Below are 22,411 nucleotides of genomic sequence, written 5' to 3' on the forward strand. Positions count from 1 at the left end.
ATCTTTATTAACTGCAGATTCTTTATAGCACCATTTCTCTAAAGTAATTTTCATTAACAAGAATTACATTCTGTTTTTACATTTAACACGTATGAAATAATCAGATTGGGTCTGATTGACCTCTGCATGTGTGGTCTCAATCAAATCATGGCGATTGCGGTTTCTTTGACCGTAAGGCCATGAGGTGTAGGAATACAAATCGATAAATTGTCCTTGTTGTTGTTATTATGGTGCTTCTTGTCATGCAATAGTAGAACCCCTACCTTGGAGCAGGGCACTCACGTTGAAGCCCCACCTGCTCTAGAGATATATAATAATATCTTTGAACAGGCTGATTAGAAAATGCCCGCTAAAAAATAGCAGAATTTCGCAGAGCAATACGCTTAGGAAGTAAATGTCAGGAGCTTGCACATTAAAATTCCATGTTAAACAGGAACTCACAGACACTTGTCCACAATATCATCAAGTCACACTTCCTGGAATTGCCACATACATGCACTTTATGTAACCTGCCAATAATGCTGAGTTGTCTTTGTAACTGTAACAGTTATAATTGATTCTCCCACCTCACCAAGTGAAAGCAGGTTATTTTATCCTTGTACAGTAAAAAATTATTGTTCCCTTTGAAAGTTGGCATTCTTGTATCTGACTGGATGAGTCCAAGGTTACCGCATTTCTCTTTTTTTCAGTAATAATCAAGCCCTTACCTTGTGTAATTGTCTTTTATGTGGCACATTAACAAATAACTTTTGGAAATCTCAATACATTATATTTACTGGTTCTCTTTTACCAAGCCAGATTGTTAATGTCCACAAAGAACATTGGATACATTTGTGAAAAGCAATTTTATTTTTATAAACCTCTGTCTAATTGTATTCTGATTTTTGAAATGTCCTGCTACTACTTCCTTCTGATGGATTCCAGTAATTTCCCAATGAAAGAGATTAGACTAATAGGATTAGGGTCTTGGCTGCTATTTGGAGAGTTAGCAAGAGTCCTTCGTTATTATTGTGGGGAAGTCCAATAAAGGGCTGATTAGACAGTTGACTGGGCTGATTCTGAGATGACAGGACAGACAAATGAAGAGACACTGGATTTATTAGGACTGTATTCACCTGAGTTTAGAATAATGAGGGGAGATCTCATAAAAGCCTATAAAATTCTAACAGGACTCAACAGAGTAAATGCAAAAAGGCTGTTCTCTATGACTGTGGACACTAGAACCAGGGTTACTAATTACGTCATTTAGAACTGAGAGGTGAAGAAATTTCTTTACCAAGAAAGTGGAAGGTCTGTGGAGCTACAGAAAAGAAATGAGACCAAAAACATTAAATGTTTTCAAGCAGGAGTTTGACATATTAATAGGAATAAATAAATCAAGGGTCAGAATACTGATTTGAATAATCAGCCATGATTATATTCAATCAGCTCAAAGGGCCAAGTGAACTATCCTGTTCCTACTTCTATGTTTTCTTGGGGTTAAAGTCTTCTTGACAAACAATCAGAGCAACTCTTTACTGCTCAGCAATGCCCCCAGTTATTGGTTTGCTGCTGCTGATAATACTGCACACACCAAAAAATTGCAATTACCAAGGGTACAGGCCACATTTGAGTGATGGCAGATGGAGAACTGCTGAGTGGAGTTTGTAGTCAATTGGGTGGAGAAAGCTTCGCAGCTAAGGCTAAGAGGTGGCTCTTAGTGCATTCCCATCCTTCCTGATGTTGGGTTCCTTGGTTGGATGTTGACTACCTTAGATGGACGGACACCTTCCTCCCACAACACTTCACCTCTCAGAAACCTCCAAGAAACCCAGATCAGCTTTTCATTTCAAGCTGCCTACATAGAAACTTCTCACGGCAACACCAGCAGTAGTGCAAGGCTATTAAATAGATATCAATTGCCCATTTGGTCTTCAACTGGTGATAGGCTGGTAGGTTGTCCATGAGCCTTTCCACTCTGGATTTTATCAGAGCAGAGATGGGAAGGTGGTCCCTGCTGGCAAGCCTCATGCTATCTGAAAAGAAGACAGCTCCCTCAACTAATCTCACTGCAGGAATGGGCAGAAATTCCACTCATACATTTTGACTTTCTATCTCCTTCACAGCTTTTCATTTAGGGTTTTCCAAATGACTGGGATCTAGCCTTGTCCAAGATTATGCCCAATGCAGCTATTATTTCTGCAACCACTTATTTTAAATCCCTTGAACACAGGGACAAGGTTCATAGTTACTTGAAAGGGTAGTGAAGAAAGCATTTGTTACACTTGCCTTTATAAATCTGCACATTGAGTATTGGAATTGGGATGTCATGTTTCAGCTGTACAGGACATCCCTTAGACCACTTTTGGAATACTGTATTCAATTCTGGTCTTCCTGCTGTAGGAAAGACTTTGTTAAACTTGAAAGGGTGCAGAAAAGATGTGCAGGGATATTGCTGGGCATGGAGGGTTTGAGCTATAGGCTGAGGCTGAATAGGCTGAAAATATTTTCTTATAAAACCTTATAAAAGTTTATAAAGTCATGACTGGCATGGATAGGGTGAATAGCCAAAGTCTTTTTCCTAAGGTAGGGGACTCCAAAGCTGGAGGGCATAGGTTTAAGGTGAGAGGATAAAGGCATAAAAGGGACCTAAGGGGCAACATTTTCATGCAGAGGGTAGTGCATATATTGCATGAGTTTCCAGAGGAAGTGGTAGTAGGCTGATTCAATTCCATTTAAAAGACATCTGTATTGGTACTTGAAGGTTCAGGAAGTGTTTAGAGGGATATGGGTCAAATGCTGGCAAATGGACTAGCTTCATTTAGGAAATCTGGTCGGCATGGACAAATTGACCAAAGGGTCAAGATTAGAGTGGTGCTGAAAAAGCACAGCAGTTCAGGCAGTATTCGAGGAGCAGGAAAATTGACGTTTCAGGCAGGAGCCCTTTATTCCTGATGAAGGGCTCCTGCCTGAGTTATTGATTTTCCTGCTCCCTAGATACTGCCTGACCTGTTGTGCATTTCCAGCACCACTCTAAACTTGACTGTAGTCTCCAGCATCTGCAGTCCTCACTTTCATCAAATTGGATCAAGGGATCTGTTTCCATGTTGTACATCTCTACAAATCCATGACAATTAAGCCTTTAACTCCAGTAGATTTTTTTTCTCTAGTTTACTCTCATATTATCATTTCTCCTTTTTTTGTATATTAATATCTGCTTATAGAGTCATAGAGATGTACAAAAAGTTGCCCCTTAGGTCTCTTTTATATCTTTCCCCTCTCACCCTAAACCTATGCCCTCTAGTTCTGGACTCCCCAGCCCCAGGGAAAAGACTGCCTATTTATCCTCTCCGTGCCCCTCATAATTTTGTAAACCTCTATAAGGTCACCCCTCAGCCTCCGACACTCCAGGGAAAGTTCTATAGTGTTTCCAAACTTTTGGCCTATCAGTAAATTTTGCAGCATTGTTTGCTTTTCGTTCCAAATTTGAAACCACCCTTAACTTTCTTAGTTTGCAATGGATAGTGGATCTTTCTTTTGCATTTTTTATCACAATTGAATATGTATTTATTGAATGTTGTGACATATTGCCACTGCTTCTATACCCTCTTACTATTCAACTTATTTTTCTAGTAAACAGTAACTATCTATTTTTTGTAAATGCCTGCTTTAAAATTTATTCATGTAATGTGGGCATCTTTGGCTGAGCCAACATTTATTGTTCATTCTTATTTACCATTGAAATAGTGGTAGTGAGCTGCCTTCTTAAACTGCTGTCATCTATTTACTTTAAATAGACCCAAAGTCTCAGAATGAAGGTACAAATATTTTCTGACCATGACAAGAAAAGATACAATGTACAAATCTAAGAGTAAATCACCAAAATGGCTACAGGATACTAAAATAACAAAAAGGTCAAAACTAAACACTCTGCATCTGAATGCAATTAGCATTCACAACAGCACAGACAAACTGATATAAAACAAAGAATTGTGGATGTTGGAAATCTGAAACAAAAAACATAATTTGTTGGAGAAACTCAGCAAGTCTGGTGACGTTTGTGGAGAGAAATCATAGTTAAAATTTCAAGTCTCATGTCCTTTCTTCACAACTGACAGCAGCTAGGAAAAGATGACATTAATGCTGATGGTAGAGGTGATGGGAGAAAGAAGTGAGCAAGTGGTGGAGAGAGATACAGAGAGAGAGAGAGAGACAAAGATTAAGCAGACAAAGGGATTGTTGATAGTAAGCCAGGGAAAAAAAAAGAAGCTGGACAGGTAATAATAAGGATGATCAGTAATTTAAAATGGGTTGGCTATATTGAAAGCAATCCATTTCATGACCGGACCAGGGGTATGAGGTAGATAATAAACTTGGAAGGAGGATTTCATACTCTAAAATTTGTAAACTCAATGTTTAGTTCTGAAGTCTGCAATGTCCCCAAGTAGAATATGACCTGTTCATCCAGCTTGCATTAGCCTCACTGGAGCACTTCAGTAGGCTGAATACAGAATTGTTGCCATGTGTTGCAACTGGAAGTTGTTACATAAGTCGTGTGCTGATGCAGGTGACCATGTGGAGAAATTGACCTCCGAGAACCTCACAATGGTCTGTGCAAAGTTGGTACTGGACTCCTTCATGCTCCTTGGCATTGACTACAGGCTTTCCAGAATGTCTCTCAGTGCACCATGCATTTGATAATGTACTATGCATTTGATTGTATACACCCAACATCCACCTCTGCAACCTGGTCCTCAAAAGTCCTATCTGACTTCTTTACAGCAAAATTAGTGTACAAGCTTGCTGTCTGGTGTGTTGGGATCCAAATCATCCTTCCATTAGTTCTGGCTTTTGCACATCTGTGGTCAGTGTCTCATCATGTGCGATCCTACCCTTTTCCTACCTGCTAATATTTTCACAATACTAGTCTCTGCTAGTGGCAAGGGAAAGGTTGAGTGACAGTGTTCCCTGAACAATATTAATACGATAGAGTACAAAGGAAGAAATAATGACTGCTTGTCAATGGATATGTCAATAATCATGAGAGATCTTAATCTACATAGAATGAAAAAAAATGAAAGGCAAAGGCAAAGGTAGCCCATTTGAGAAGTTCATAGAATGATCATTGAATGCTCATTTGGAGAGCTGATGCAAACACGATAACTGAATGGCTTCCTGCTGCAGCATAACACTTCTGTGATTCTATTTTCAGAACAATGTACTGGAATAGCATATTGTGCAAACAATCAGAGGAAGTTATCCTAGACTTTGTAATGAGCAATGAGATAACATTAATCAATTAATCAAGTGACAATGGCAGTAGATAGCAGTGACCATAATATGATTAAATTTTACATTCAGTTTGAAGGAAAAATCAATGGGTCCAAGCATAATATTTTAAGCTAAAATAGGGATAATTATGAGGGCAGGCCGAGCGAACGTGAACTGGGCAAATTAGATTAAAAGATTGGTCAATAGAGATGTAGCGTCAGACATTTAAGGAGATACTTAGAGTACACAGAATAGACACATTCCAATGAGGAAAATGGATTCCAAAGGAAGAACTCTTTATGAAAGTTAAAGGTACTATCAAACTTAAAGAAAAAGCATAAAGAAAAAGATGAGTCACAGTTTAGAAGATTGGACAGAATGTATAAAACAGCAAAGAATAATTTAAAAATGAATAAGGAGCAAAAAATTAAAGTACAGAGAACTAGCTGAAAATACAGAAGCACATAGTAAGAGTGTCTGTAGCCATTTAAAAAGGAAACAGTGAACACTTTTCCTTTTGAAATGAGAAATTAAAACATGAAAATGAGTAAATGACAAATGAATTGAATGGGTATTTTCATCAGTCTTCACCATCAAACATACAAGTAACATGGCAGAAGTATGTATAAATCAAGGAATATAAAGATGATTTAGATAAAGGGACAGAAGGTATGGTTGTCAAATTTACTGATAGCACAACATTAGGTCAGAAACAAAGTTTTTTAGGAGGACAGAAGGAGGCTACAAAAGTATATGCATAGCTTAAGTGAGTAGACAAAGATGTGACAAATGGAGTATAATGTGAAATTGTCCATTTTGAGAGGAAGAATAAGAAAGAAGCATTTATGGGAACTGTGGAAGATTGCAGAGCCCTGAGACTGCAAAGGTATCTGGATGTTCTCATGCATGAATCACAGAATGTTAATATGGAGGTACAGAAATATTTAGGAAAATAAATAGAATGTCATTATTCATCAGGAGCGGAATTGAGTATAAAATTCGGGAGGTTATGCTTCAGTTATCCAGGCATTGGTGAGACCACAACTGGCGTATTGCGTACAGCATTGGTCACTTTATTGAAGGAAAGCTGTAACGGCATTGGAAGCTATTCAGAGAAGTTTTTCCAGACTAGCACCTGTAATGGGTGGATTGTCTTATGAGAGCAGGATAGACATGCTTTAAAACCATAAGACAAAAGAGCAGAAGATGACCATTTAACCCATTGAATCTGTTCTAACATTCATCGAGTTCATGGCTGATCTGATGAACTGCAACTCCACATTCCTGCCTGTGACCCTTGATTCCCTTACTCTTTAGAAATCCATCTATCTCAGCCTTGAATAATGATCCAGCTTCAACAGCACTCTATGGTAATGAATTCCACTGATTCACCACTCACTGAGATAAGAAATTTTACCTTAAATATGTGAATAGAACAAATTGAGGACTGCAGATGCTGCAGTTCAGCCCCTCCCATTTGTCTTTCAGTCCCTCCAGCCCACAAGCCTCATTCCTGATGAAGGGCTTATGCCCAAAACGTCAATTCTCCCTCTCCTCAAATGCTGCCTAACCTGCTGTGCTTTTCCAGCACCACACTTTCAACTAAGCCTCTTCCAAGAATGTCTACCTTGAAGAAGTTCTCCTCCTCTCTGTACAGAGTCTATCGGCTCCACCTTCCTCTCTGACATATCACATTCTCCCCCACCTTCATCTACCTATTGCATTCTCAGTTACCTTTTCTCCAGCCCCACCCCCTTCCATTTATCTCTCAGCTGCCCAGCCCACAAGCCTCAATCCTGATTAAGGGCTTATGCCTGAAACATCGATTCTCCTGTTCCTTGGATGGTGCCTGACCTGCTGTGCTTTTCCAGCACCACTCTCTCTTTTTAAACGTGTGACCATTTATTCTGAGATTATATCTTCTGGTCTGAGGCTAGGTTTGTATTTACTGGTGTTTACAAGAGTGGGAAGTGACTTTATTGAATTGTATAAAATCCTGAGGAATATTTTGGAAGAATCTATAATTAGGAATCAATATTAGAAAATCAGAGGTCATCCATTTAAGGCAGAGATGAAGCAAAACCTTTTGACTCCAAAAGTTGTGAATCTTTGGAACTCTCTTTTTAAAGAGGTTGTGGAAGCAAACTCTGAATATTTTTAAAATGGAAGTAGATAGATTTTTGATAAACAAGGGAGTGAAATATTATTTGGAGGATGCAGAAATGTAAAATAATCAGATCTGATCAAATTGAATTGTAGATAGGCTTGACAGGCTTAATTCACATGTTCCTCTGTTTACATTCTCTCCTTGGGATCTTTAACTGTGGGGTCATTGAGTAGTTCCCTCTCATCAGATATGACCAGCTCTAAAACAGTACGATCCTACATTGTTTCTAAATTGTTTTGAAAGGTTCCTGAATACAGACTGTAAATTACTCTGAAGGCAAAATTTTCTAATTTAATTCAACCAATTTAATTCAAGCCTTATTGCTAAAGGTCCAACAAAATAATTCCATCAATGACCGTTCGCTTCTTTTCATCTTTATCCAAACATATTCTACATTTTATTTATTCATTCATGGGATGTGGGCATCGCTGCCTGATCTTTGTCCTGAGTTGCCCATGAAAAGGTCATAGAGTCATAGAGATGTACATCACAAAAAGCAGACCCTTCAGTCCAACTCGGCCATGCCAACCAGATATCCCATCCCAATCTAGTCCCACCTGTCAGCACTTGGCCCATATCCCTCCAAACTCTTCCTATTCATATACCCATCCAGATGCCTTTTAAATGTAGCAATTGTACGAGCCTCCATCACTTCCTCTGGCAGCTCATTCCAAACACGTACCACCCTCTGCGTGAAAACGTTGCCCCTTAGGTCTCTTTTATATCTTTCTCCTCTCACCCTAAACCTAAGACCTCTAGTTCTGGACTCCCCGACCCCAGGGAAAAGACTTTGTCGATTTAACCGATCTATGTCCCTCATGATTTTATAAACCTCTATAAGATCACCCTTCAGCCTCTGATGCTCCAGGGAATACAGCCCCAGCCTATTCAACCTCTCCCTATAGCTCAAATCCTCCAGCTCTGGCAACATCCTTGTAAATCTCTTCTGAACCCTTTCAAGTTGCATAACATCCTTCCAATAGGAAGGAGACCAGAGTTGCACGCAATATTCTAAAAGTGGCCGAACCAATGTCCTGTACACCGCAACATGAACTCCCAACTCCTGAACTTAATTCTCTGACCAATAAAGGAAAACATGCCAAATACCTTCTTCACTTTCCTATCTACTTACAACTCCACTCTCAAGGAGCTATGAACCTGTACTCCAAGGTCTCTTTGTTCAGCAACACTCCCCAGGACCTTACCATTATGTGTATAAGTCCTGCTAAGATTTGCTTTCCTAAAATGCAGCATCTCACATTTATCTAAATTAAACTTCATCTGCCCATTGGCCCATCTGATCAAGATCCCATTGTCATCTGAGGTAACCTTCTTCACTGTCCACCACACCTCCAATTTTGGTGTCATCTGCAAACTTACTAACTATACTTCTTATGCTCACAACCAAATCATTTATATAAATGACCCAGCACCAATTCTTGTGGCACTCCACTGGTCACAGGCCTCCAGTCTGAAAAACAACACTCCACCACCAGCCTCTATCTTTGAGGCAGCTCTGGATCCAAATGGCTAGTTCTCCTTGTATTCCATGAGATCTAACATTGCTAACCAGTTTCCCATAACGAACCATGTAGGGGTATGGGTGGGTTGCGCTTCGGCGGGGTGGACTTGTTGGGCCGAAGGGCCTGTTTCCACACTGTAATGTAATCTAATCTAATGTCTAATGCCTTACTGAAGACCATATCGATCACGTCTACCGCTCTGTCTTTATTACTTTTTCAAAAAACTCAATCAAGTTTGTGAGACATGATATCTTGCGCACAAAGTCATGTGAACTATCCCTAATCAGTCCTTGTCTTTCCAAATACATGTACTTGCTGTCCCTCAGGATTCCCTCCAACAACTTGCCCACCACCGACATCAGGCTCATTGGTATATAGTTCACTGGCTTGTCCTTACCACCCTTCTTAAACAGTGGCACCACGTTAGCCAACCTCCAGTCTTCCAGCACTTCAGTTATGACTATCGATGATACAAATATCTCAGCAAGGGGCCCAGCAATCACCTCCTTAGCTTCCCACAGAGTTCTACGGTACACCTGATCAGATCCTGAGGACTTATCCACTTTTATGTGCTCCAAGACATCCAGCACCTCCTCTTCTGTAATATGGACATTTTTCAAGATGTCACCATCTATTTCCCTACATTCTATATCTTTCCTGTCATTCTCCACAGTAAACACATGCAAAATACTCATTTAGTATCCCCCATCCCCTGCGGCTCCACACAAAGGCTGACTTGCTAATCTTTGAGGATCCCTATTCTCTCCCTAGTTACCCTTTTGGCAATAATGTATTTTTTAAAAACTCTTTGAATTCTCCTTAACTCTATTTGCCAAAGCTATCTCATGTTCCCTTTTTGCTCTCCTGATTTCTCTCTTAAGTATATCCCTACTACCTTTATACTCTTCTAAGGATTCATTCGATCTATCTTGTCTATACCTGATATATGCTTCCTTCTTTTTCTTAACCAAACACTCAACTTCTTTAGTCATCCAGCGTTCCCTACACCTATCAGCCTTTCCTTTCACCCCAATAGGAATATATTATCTTTGGACTTCCATAATTTAATTTCTGAAGGTTTCCCATTTCCCAGCTGCCCCTTTACCTGCGAACATCTGCCCCCAATCAGATTTTGAAAGTTCTTGTCTAATATTGTCAAAAGCAACCTTCCTCCAATTTAGAACTTCAACTTTTGGATCTGGTCTATCCTTTTCCATCACTATTTTAAAACAAATAGAATTATGGTCACTGGCCCCAAAGTGCACCTCCATTGACACCTCAGTTACCTGCCTGTCTTATTTCCCAAGAGTAGGTCAAGTTTTGCACCTTCTCTAGTAGGTACGTCCACATATTGAATCAGAAAATGTTCTTGTTCAAATGTAACAAGTTCCTCTCCATCTAAACTCTTAACACTATGGCAGTCACATTCTATGTTTAGAATGTTAAAATCCCCTACCATAACCACCCTATTATTCTTACAGATAACTGAGATATCCTTACAAATTTGTTTCTCAATTTCCCACTGACTATTAGGGGGTCTTTAATACAATTCCAATAAAGTGATCATCCCTTTCTTATTTCTCAGTTCAACCCAAATAACTTCCCTGGATGTATTTCCAGAAATATCCTCCCTCGGTGCAGCTGTAATGCTATCACTTTTCAAAAACTCTATTCCTCCACCTCTCTTGCCTCCCTTTCTGTCCATCCTGTAGCATTTATATCCTGGAACATTAAAGCTGCCAGTCCTCTCCATCCCTGAGCCACATTTCTGTAATTGCTATGATATCCCAGTCCCATATTCCTAACCATGTCCTGAATTAATTTACCTGTTAGGCCTCTTGCATTGAAATAAATGCAGTTTAATTTATCTGTCCTAACTCAGCTTTGTTCTTGCCTGCTCTGACTGATTCACTTTTTTTCTCAACTGTACCAGTCTCAGATTGATCTGCCTTCTTGAACTGCTACAGTCCATTTTGGTGAACAGAATTGTACAGGAAGAGATATCACAGGTGAGGTGCCAGAGAACTGTAGGTTGGCTAATGTGGTGCCACTATTGAAGAAAGATGTTAAGGACAAGCCAGGGAAAAATAGACCAGTGAGCTTGACATCTGTGCTAGTCAAGTTGTTGGAGGGAAACCTGAGGAATAGGATTCACAAGTATTTGGAAAGACAAGGACTGATTAGGGATGTCAGCATGGCTTTGTGCGTGAGATATCATGTCTCACAAACTTGACTGAGTTTTTTGAAGATGTAGCAAAAAGGATTGAGGGCAGAGCAGCAGACGTGATCTTTATGGACATCAGCAAGGCATTCAACAAGGTTCCCCATGGGAGACTGGTTAGATTAGATTAGATTCTCTACAGTGTGGAAACAGGCCCTTCGGCCCAACCAGTCCACACCGACCCTCCAAAGAGTAACCCACCCAGACCCATTTCCCTCTGACTATTGCACCTAACACTATGGGCAATTTAACATGGCCAATTCACCTGACCACATCTTTGGACTGTGGGAGGAAACCAGAGCACCCGGAGGAAACTCACGCAGACACAGGGAGAATGTGCAAACTCCACACAGACCTGAGGCTGGGTTTGAACCTGGGACCCGCGTGCTGTGGGGCCATCGTGCCATCCTAAAGGTGGCAAGGTTAGTTCACATGGAATACAAGGAGAAGTAGCCATGTGGATACAAAACTGGCTGAAAGGTAGAAGACAGAGGGTGGAGGTGGAGGGTTGCCTTTTGGACTGGAGGCCTGTGACCAGTGGTGGCCAGAAGGATTGGTGCTGGGTCCACTGCTTTTGTTCATTATGTAAATGATTTGGATGTGAGCATAAGAGGTATAGTTAGTAAATTTGCAAATGACACCAAAACTGGAGGTGTGGTGAACAGCAAAGAAGGTTACCTGAGAGTTCGATGGGATCTTGATCAGATGGGCCAATGGACCGAGGAGTGGCAGATGGAGTTTAATTTAGATAAATGCGAGGTGCTGCATTTTGGAAAAGCATATCTTAGCAGGACTTATGCATATAGTAGTAAGGCCCAAGGGAGTGTTGCTGAACAAAGAGACCTTGGAGTGCAGGTTGGTAACTCCTTGAAAGTGGAATGGCGTGTAGATAAGATAGTGAAGAAGGCGTTTTATATGCTTTCCTTTATTCGTCAGAGCAAGGAGCATAAGAGTTGGGAGTTCATGTTGTGGCTGTACAGGGCATTGGTAAGGCTACTATTTGAATATTGTGGGCAATTCTGCATTCCCTCCATAGGAAGGGTGCTGTGAAACTTGAAAGGGTTCAGAAATGGTATACAATGATGTTGCCAGGGTTGGAGGGGTTTGAGTTACAAGGAGAAGCTGAGTAGGCTGGGGCTGTTTTCTTGGAGCATCAGAGGCTGAGGGATGACCTTATAGAAGTATATAAAATCATGAGGGGCATGGATAGGAGAAATAGGCAAGGTCTTTTCCCTAGGGTAGGGGAGTCCAGAACTAGAGAGCATAGATTTAGGGTGAGAGGAGAAAAATTTAAAAGGGACCTAAGGGGCAATGTTTTCACATAGTGGGTGGTGTGTGTATGGAATGAAGTGGTGGAGGCTGGTACAATTGGAACATTTAAAAGGCATATGGATGGGTATATGAATAAGATGTGTTTCGAATGATATTGGCCAAGAGTTGGCAAATGGGACTAGATTAGGATGGGATATCTGGTTGGTATAGACAAGTCGGACCAAAGAGTCTTTTCCTATGCTGTACATCTCTATGACTCGGTGATTTTTCAGGATTTTGACTTTGTAACTTTGAAGGAATGACAATATTGTTCGGCGATCAGAGTGGTGAGTGACTTATAGAGTCATAGAGATATACAGCACAGAAACAGACCCTTCAGTCTAGCTCGACCATGCCAACCAGATATCCTAATCTAATCAAGTCCCATTTGCCAGCACTTGGCCCGTATCCCTCTAAACCTTTCCTATTCATATACCCATCCAGATGCCTTTTAAATGCTGTAATTGTACCAGCCTCCACCACTTCCGCTGGCAGCTCATTCCATACATGCACATCCTCTGCATGAAAATGTTGCCCCTTAGATTCCTTTCATATCTTTCTCCTCTCACTCTAAATCTATGCCCTCTAGTTCTGGATTCTCCCACCTCAGGGAAAAGACTTTGTCTATTTATCCTATCCACGCTTCTCAAGTGGCTTTATTCCAGTGTTATTTGCTGCCCTTGTCCTTTTAAGGCATGAGTTTGAAAGATGTTGTCGGTAGAATTTGAATCACATAAACCTACTTTTCAGGCTCAAAGTTGGCACTGAAGGATCCATGATTGCACAAGTCCAATGTGTGCTCAATTCTTGCTATATTGTATCTGTATCCCAAATGTGGGTAAGGAGTTTCAGACAAGGACCTGAACAAAGCCAAATGCATTATTCGTAGCTTCTGTCAATGTGCTTGGTAACTTCAACTGATCCTCACCCAAAAATGGACAGATGTACCAGGATGGGAAACTAATGGCATCCCTCACCTCAAACATCATGCAGGAGGAACATTGCTCTCCCTGCACTGCCATCCCTACTAGGCCCCTTATCACAAAGTATAAAGAGAGAACCTAGCCATTGCCCTTTGGGTTTTAATGGCATCGTCATCACTGAATCACCCACTGTCAGCATGCTGGAGCACTACCATTGACCAGAAACTGAACTGCACTAGTCTTATAATTACCATAGCTACAAAAACACATCAGAAGTTAGGAATCATAGAGTGAGTAATTTACCTCCTGACTCCTCAAAGCTTGTGTACCTAAAACAAGATTTCCATCAGGAGTATGATTCTCCTCAAGTGCCTGAGTAAATGCAGCTCCAAGAACACTCAAGAAGCTTGGCACCATCCAGGACAAAGCAGCCCTTCTTATTGGCACCACATCCAGAAACATCCACTGTCTACACCATTGACACTCAATAGCAACAGTGTACATGACCTACAAGATGCATTGCAGGAATTTTCCAAGGTTTCTTAGACAGCATCTTTTGAACCCATGACCATTATTGTTTAGGATGGCAAGGATAGCAGATCGATGGGAACATCACCATCTGCAACTTTCCCTCCAAGCCTCTCATTAATAAGACTTGAAAATATATTACAATACCGTCAGTGCTGCTGGAAGTTTGAATAGAATATGTGTAAGGGTAAACATACTTCTTTGGAACCTCTCTGCAATGGTTGTGCCATAGACTGCTCAGGATGGGTGTTTTATATTGTAAGATATTCACACTAGCTGAATTTGTTTATTTTCCTGCTGGACGCCTTGTTTTATTGCCTTTTCTCATTTCCTAAACTTTCAAGATCATTTTCTGCATGCTGGTGAAGCATGGTTTGAGCTTGAATATGCTCAGAATATGGTCAGAGTATGAATCTTCATTCTTTCCTACATTGAGCAGGGTGGCTCTGACCTGTAATATTACAAGAATACTTCCTTAAGATCCCAATGATTTAAAAATCTGAATCCCTTCTCCCTGCACCACATCAGCTAACATGTAGATGGAGTGTGGATGAAACACAGTCACGAGTGTACAGGGAGTATAATAAGGGCTGAGTATAGTACACAGCCTGGTAGGGTGACAGTGTTGAGGATTGTGTTGAAGGTGTAGTCAATGAGTAGGAAACTGACATAGGTATCATTATGCAGATGTTTCAGAGATGAGTATGGGCCAGAGAGATGGTGGGAAGGCGGAAAGGTGCTGAGAAATACATAGAGGGGAGGGTGGGGCTGAGGGAAAGGTAGATGAAATGGCGATAGGTGGATGCACTAGGTAGTGATTGTGATTGGTCAGTAGGAAGGGTGAAGCAGATAGATGGGAAGGAAGATGGACAAGTTAAGACCAGTCAAGGAGGCTGGGCAGAAAGGGAGGGCTGGACCTGGGATGAGGTGGGCGGTGAGGAGATTTGGGAGCTGGTGACTTCAATGCAGAGGCCATATGGTTGCAAGCTCCTGAGGTGGAAAATTAGGTGTTCTTCCTCCAGTTTGTGTGTGGCCTTATTTTGGCAATGGAGTAAGCCCAGGATGGACACGTCATCGGGGGAGTGGGAGAAGGAGTTTAAATGGCTGGCAACCAGAAGCAGGGGTTGATTGGAGCATACATACCATAGATGTTCCCTAAACTGGTCCCTGAATTTGTGATCAGTCTCCCCAATATAGAGGAGACCACATCGGGAGCAACGAATACAGTAAATTAGGTTAAAGGAAATGCAGGTGAATGTCTGCTGAACTTGGAATGATTCTTTGAGGCATTAGGCAGAGGTGAGAGGGGACATTTGAGGGGCAGGTGTTTTACTTGCTGCAGCCACAAGAAAAGGTGACATGTGAGGAAAAGAGGTTGGTGGGGAATATGAACCTAATAAAGGAGTCACAGCGGGAGTGGGCCTACGGACAGCAGATTGGAGTGGGGAAGGAAATATCTTTTTGCTGGTGAGGTCAGACTGCAGGTGGCGAAAATCATGGCGGATGATGCTTTGGATTTGGACATTAATGGGTGGAATGTGAGGACCGGGGGACTCTATCCTGGTTATGCTTGGGGGGATGGTGAGTTTAAGGGCAGAGGTGTGGAAAATGGAGGCGATGCGATTGAGGATATTGTTGATCACAGGATTGGGGAAATTATGGACCTTCAAGGTGAAGGCCATCTGGGATGTTCTGGAGTGAAATTGCTCATCCTGGGACCAGATTCAGCGAGGCGGAGGAATTGGGAATATGGAATTGCATTTTCACTGGGAATGGGGGGGAGGTGTGTAAGAGAGTTGGTGGGTTTAAAATAGATGGCAGTGCTAAGTCGGTTGCCTGAGATAGAGCAGGAGAGATCCAGGAAGGTGGGTTAGGTGAACTTGAGGCCAGGGTGAAAGGTGTGGGTGAAGTTAATGAACTGTTTCAGCTCCTCATGGGAGCACAAGGCAGCACCAATACAGTCATAGTCATCAATGTAGCAGAGGAAAAGATGAGGAATGGTGCCAGTGTAGCTGCAGGGTCATTCCACGAATCCTACAATGAAGCAGGCATAGCTCAGACCCATGCAGGTACCCATAGCCACCCTTCTTATTTGGAGGAAATGGGAGGATTCAAACATGGGAGGCTAAAGATGTCAGTGAATACTCCTGTCATCTGGTGCTCACAGGATCTGAGTGCCAGCAGGGGACTTCAGCCCGGCCAATTACTTTCCATGGGTACACTCTCAAAAAGGCAGAACTGACATTTGCAGTGGTGTCTGAGGGAACAGTTGCATCCAAGACTGTTGGGGCAGGTAATATCATTTCGATGAAATTATGTTCAAAATGAAAGTCACAAAACGCATTGAGCGCATGGTGAGGTGGGGGTGTATTTTTGACTGCTATTCTGCTCTGCTTCACTTTGTAGCCCATCATGTGTAGGCCTTGCCACAAACTATGGTTATCCATGTGGTTAGTTTGCTTAGTCCACTATTGCCTCTTAACATTTGTAATGGTCTTCTCTCAGGGATTGTCTCTGAATTTCTATAAAAGTCATCTAATTTGAACACCACACACCTAGACTTCAGTAGTGAATGGATCTCCTGGTTCATTCATAGATTCTGCATCATGTGTAGGCCTTGCCACAAACTGTGGTTATCCATGTGGTTAGTTTGCTTAGTCCACTATTGCCTCTTAACATTTGTAATGGTCTTCTCAGGGATTGTCTCTGAATTTCTATAAAAGTCATCTAATTTGAACACCACACACCTAGACTTCAGTAGTGAATGGATCTCCTGGTTCATTCATAGATTCTGGTTAGGAAACATTTAGATTATCTTCTTCGGCCCTCAATCTTCTACACACATGTTAATGAAGTCTAATAGGAATGACATACTCATCGAAGTTAGCTGCTGAGTTCTTGATAATGGACCAGTCCACAGATTCTAAGCAGTCCCGTAGAAGCTCTTCTGCTGCCTCAGACCAGCACTGTACTACTTTCTGTACCAGGTCCCCCTGTTTCAATTTCTGCTTGTAAGCCAGGAGAAGAAACAGAGCATTGTGATTTGATTTTTCAACAATGTGAAGCAGCAAGGCATCTTTGATGATTGTGTAGCAATGCTCAATGGTATTCGGCCCTCAGGTGGAACAGGAGATGTGTTGATGGTATTTTGGTAGCACACGCTTGAGATAGACGTCATTGAAGTCACTGACTATGATGAACAAGGTCTCAGTATATTCCTTCTCAAGTAAATTTGTAGCAGTACTTATTTCCTCACTCTTCACCTCCACATGGGGTGATATGTAGATGGCTGTCAAGAAATTGGAGGTGAATTCAAGTTGCACATCGTCATTTTTTGATATTCCAGATCTGCGGATTAGGGTTACTGCATCTGAGTACCAAGAGGTATTGATGATTAGGAGACAGACCACACCACCCCTTGTCTTGTTCGAGGGTGCATGTCTTGATGGTCCTCTTTGCATAGGAAAGATAGACCCTTTCTTAATGATTTATTTAGTGAAGAAAACTTTGAGGAAATTTAAGAAGTCAAGAAATTAAAGAGAGCTAGACATTTTCAAAGATCACCCCTGTGTTGAAGATGGCATTTAGGTTTATTTGGATTGGAACTTGTTTTGGAACGATTGGAATTGGAATAAATGGAACTAAAAATGTAGATGTGTATTACATTGATGTGATAGTTCTGTCTGTTGAACACCAATCCTTCATTGCCTTCCCCTTGCTTTGTTTATTCTACCACAGGAATGTTATCAAAGGTTCAATAGATGTCATGTAGTTCACCTGATCTTGAAAGAATCCTGGCTAGCACAGAAGGTTTGTCATTGAAAACAATATCATCTAAATGGGGCAAAGAACACATTGAGCTTTCAGGACTCAATGCTGTGGCTGTCCAGGACAGTGGTTAAGCCACTTTTGGATTATTGTGTGCAGTTCTGGATTCCCTCCTATAGGAAGGATGTTGTGAAACTTGAAAAGGTTCAGAAAAGATTTATAAGGATGTTGCTGGGGTAGGAGCATTTCAGCTATAGGGAGAGGTTGAATAGGCTGGGGCTGGAGCGTCAGAGACTGATGGGTGACCAGAAAGATGTTTATAAAATCATAAGGGCATGGATAGGGTAAATGGACGAGGTCTTTTCCCTGGGGTGGGAGAGTCCAGAACTAGAGGGCATACGTGTCAGGTGAGAGGAGAAAGATATAAAAGGGACCTAATGGGCAATATTTTCATGCAAAAGATGGTGCCTGTCTGGAATGAACTGCCAGAGGAAGTCGTGGATTCTGGTCCAATTACAACATATAAAAGGAAGAGTACATGAATAAGTAGGGTTTAGAGGGATATGATAGGTTAGGATATCTGGTCAGCATAGACAAGTTGGACCAGAGGGTCTGTTTCTGTGCTGTACATCTCTATGACTCTATGACTGTTCCGATATACTGACCCATAACCATGCTTAGCATTAACTTTGAAAAATATTTTGCACAAGCAAATCTTGGATTTACTGTTGGAAATGTGTTGCTGGAAAAGCGCAGCAGGTCAGGCAGCATCCAGGGAACAGGAGAATCGACGTTTCGGGCATAAGCCCTTCTTCAGAAAATCTTGGATTTACGTCTTCTAAAGGAGTTATATTATAAGGATACCATTTTGAAGATATGAAGCTACGTTTAGGCACAATTGATCAAAACATATTTGAGTACCAATCCCTCTTCAGAGTACACAGACATTATTAAGCTGCACCAGGCTATGTATTTCTGTACTCCTTTAATGATGCCATTTCACTTCATCTTTATCTAACTTGATCTTCAATTTGCCCTTGAAGGAGACACTATACTTACATTGTGGGTCTATGAATGGGCTGACATATTCCTTCATGTTCAATGACGCAGCACCCTTAAAATTGACAATTTTATCATAATATTCTAGATGTGTCTATGCTAAGTCATGACTTGAAGTGATAGATGAAGTTTGAAGCTGAAACATAGCCTAGTCTAATCTGTAAGCTGAATATCAGTTCCTTGCAAAATGTACCTTCAATAATACTAGCTTGTGTGCCCAGAGATACATGTTGGTGCTTCCTAAGCATCCTGCAAGGGATCAGAGAGCTGCTATTAGGGTCCTGAGGGGTTGATGAATATCTGATGCAACTGTCCATGAAAGAGATATGTGTGTGCCCATAAATCATGCCCATAGAGATGCTGTTTGGTACTGAGCAACATGAAAGCTATATGCACCCAGTGACAAGCTGAAATCACCAGGTACCCAAATTGATCTCAAAGTTGAGATTTTTCAATGTGCAACATCTTTAGTGTATTTGTTAAGATAAAAGCTGAATATTGATGAGATGGATTCTGCCTTCAAAGAGTCATTTATCAAACAAAAATGTCCTTTAACTGAAAAATCACCAAACCATCTGTGAAACTACCCTCACCACAAGGAAAATTACTAAAGGTGCAGTGAGTTGCTCCTAAGTCAAGATAGGCCTCTCCAAACCTCTTGCACAATTAGGATTAGAATCCCTCCAGTGTGGAAACAGGCCCTTTGACCTATCATGTCCACACTGACCCTCCAATGAGTAACCCATCCAGATCCATTCCCCTACCCTATATTTACTCCTGACTAATGCACCTAACCTACACATCACTGAACACTATGGACAATTTAGCATGGCAAATTCACATAACCTGCACATCTTTGGATTGTGGGAGGAAACCGGCGCACCCAAAGAAAACCCACGGAGGCACAGGGAGAATGTGCCAACTCCACACAGGCAGTCACCTGAGGCTGGAAGAAAAACCCAGGTCCCTGGCACTCTGTGACAGCAGTGCTAACCACTGAGCCACCGGGCTGCCTTGTTGCCAAAAGTTCTCATCATGGACCATGTCATTCAGGCCACTATCAGATTTTGGCCTTATTTCAAAGTTAAAGAGTGAATTAAAGTAATAGGTGAAGTTTCTGAGCTTGATTTGTGTTTCTGATGTCTACCTGATCGAATAGATTGTGACTAGTGATAGGTGATAGTATGCTGAGAGACCCAGCAACAGCAACATCCAATGAATGAACTTTTTAAAAGATTGTCATTGATTCCAGACCATTCAGGCCTATACCTTTAAGACATGACTTTGCATATAGTTGTATAAGACTGTGATAGTGGAGGATTATAAACAGTTAATTGTAAACTATTAAAAATTGTAAATAAACTTCAATACAATCAACTTAACAAGAACCTTATCGCTATAGTTTATGTTACATGGGCTAACATATAGAAGACACTATGATATAGAATATCTACAATGTTCATGCAGATTGATTGTACCTGTAATCTGGCACTATTTATCTGCACATGGAATTGAGGAACTGTTGTAACCTGAATGTTTTACATTCATAAGTTTCATCAAAGCTTCTCCTGTCTGTTGGCTGACTTTTTAGAATTTTCTGAGGTAATAGTTTCCCCTGAGTAAGTCTTAGCCAATAATGAATAGTCACCAGTTTTCTGAGGACAGATAATTTTAATATTTGGAATCACTTTGGATGGTATGATTGCATTAATGTTTTCCACAAAATTGTGCAACATGTATTCACCACTATTTGTCAGATTCAATTTTTTCAATCATTTCCTGTAGATACCGCAGGTGAATACAAAATGGTCTTTACTCTAATTTGAGCAGGCTCCTTGTGCACAGCCTGTTTGGATTGGTGCAGGGTATTTGTAGCTTCATTAACCATTGTTCCAGGGCACTGCCCCTGCCATTGGCTGTCACTATCACATAAATTTGCAATATTGATTGAAAACTGATTATTTCCTAGGTAATGTTCCAGACTATCAAGTCTGTATGTAGGATCTATATGTTTTGTCGACTACAAGTACTACTTTGTACTTACACCTATCCTTCAGTACCTCTTCAATGCTATGAGTCATTAGTTTCTCCAGCAGCTCTTTCTAGAAATCTCCAATGGGAATGGATGTAATCACCAACTCAACAACTGTGTTTGCTAGGTCACTATTTGAAACATCACAGAATAAAACTTCTTCAATCTGCTCACAAAGGTCTATAGAAAATATAGACATCAGTCTAAATGACATGAATCCTGGTTGCTGAACATGGAAGCTTAATCTGTCTCTGAATGAACCTCTAATTTAGTCCATATATTTTGGGGACTTTTTTCCTCAATGGCAGTTAATCCTGATGTGTTAAGTCTGCATTGGACTTCAATGCCAATTCTTAAGTTAATTTAATTGTTTCCTTTACTGCATCTGACATACCTGAACCTTGAAACTGTAGCTCTGAGCGTTGTTTAACTATTTCAAATTCTGTTTGGAGATATGCTGTGTCCCAATTTAAACTAAGAAATTTTCTGGACATTGTCCTAAAATGCCTTCAAGTTTTGACCTCACCTTGCTTGTTATGGATGTAGCGTACATCCTAATCATTTGCTTTTCTCAAGTGAGTTGAATTGGTTTCTCAAAAGAGATTTGTTCACTTACCAGCAAACTGTGTTTGCAATAATCTAGGTTTATTATTTCAATACTCTCTGATACTTTAATGAAAAAATATATTGAGGTTTATCCCATGCCATGCCTAACATAATGATCTAATAATCAATCAATCGCATATTGATCAACTCCATGCATTACAGTAATTTATTTAAAACAGCAAAAGACTTTGCAAGTTATGAAGTCTTGTTTTACAGAAAACAGAATTCTGTTCATGCAGCTTGAAAATATCCACCAGCTGGCGACAGAGTCAGAACATTGTACACAGAGCTAAGGACCTCTGGAGTCAATTTTAAGGACTCCCAGAACAACTGACTCCCAAGTGCATATTGCCACCTCTTGTAATGGTGCTGCTGTATGGGACATTCACTGTAAAGGAACTGTAACTTCCATATCCGCCACAGATTCACCTGCACCTCCACACATATCATCTATTGCATCCTCTGCACCCGATGTGGCCTCCTCTATATTGGGGAGACAGGCCGGCTACTTGCGGAGCGTTTCAGAGAACACCTCTGGGACACCCGGACCAACCAACCCAACCACCCTGCAGCTCAACATTTCAATTCCCCCTCCCACTCCACCAAGCTGACCTATCACCCTCACCTTGACCTCTTTCCACCTATCACATTTCTGACGCCCCTCCCCCAAGTCCCTCCTCCCTACCTTTTATCTTAGCCTGCTGGACAAACTTTCCCCATTCCTGAAGAAGGGCTTATGCCCGAAACGTCGATTCTCCTGTTCCCTGGATGCTGCCTGACCTGCTGCGCTTTTCCAGCAACACATTTCCAGCACATTCACTGTAAAGTATGGTTCTGTTCTTATCACAACTTCAGGCTATTGACTAGTCTGTGAGACAACTGTCCTGCTTTTGGCATAAGCTCCTGGGTGTTAGCAAAGAGGACCTTGCTGAGTGTTACGTTTGTCATTGTTGTTGGTGCTGTGTGGTCCTTTTATCAAAATATGTAGCAGTTTGAATAACCTGTGAGATCATTTTATAGGGC

General features: G+C 41.2%; 1 protein-coding gene across 1 annotated transcript in view; it reads left to right on the forward strand.

The window, feature by feature from the left end:
- The first annotated feature begins 15,419 nt into the window (after positions 1-15,419).
- The window catches only part of lrp12 (low density lipoprotein receptor-related protein 12), a 255,648-nt gene continuing 248,656 nt past the window's right edge, over positions 15,420-22,411 (forward strand). The window contains exons 1-2 of the mRNA XM_043689341.1: positions 15,420-15,594; positions 16,091-16,216. Coding sequence (XP_043545276.1) covers positions 15,420-15,594; positions 16,091-16,216 — 301 coding nt within the window. The remainder of the gene's footprint in view (positions 15,595-16,090; positions 16,217-22,411) is intronic.

Source organism: Chiloscyllium plagiosum, chromosome 4 (assembly GCF_004010195.1).
Source record: "Chiloscyllium plagiosum isolate BGI_BamShark_2017 chromosome 4, ASM401019v2, whole genome shotgun sequence".
In the NCBI taxonomy this organism is placed as follows: domain Eukaryota; kingdom Metazoa; phylum Chordata; class Chondrichthyes; order Orectolobiformes; family Hemiscylliidae; genus Chiloscyllium; species Chiloscyllium plagiosum.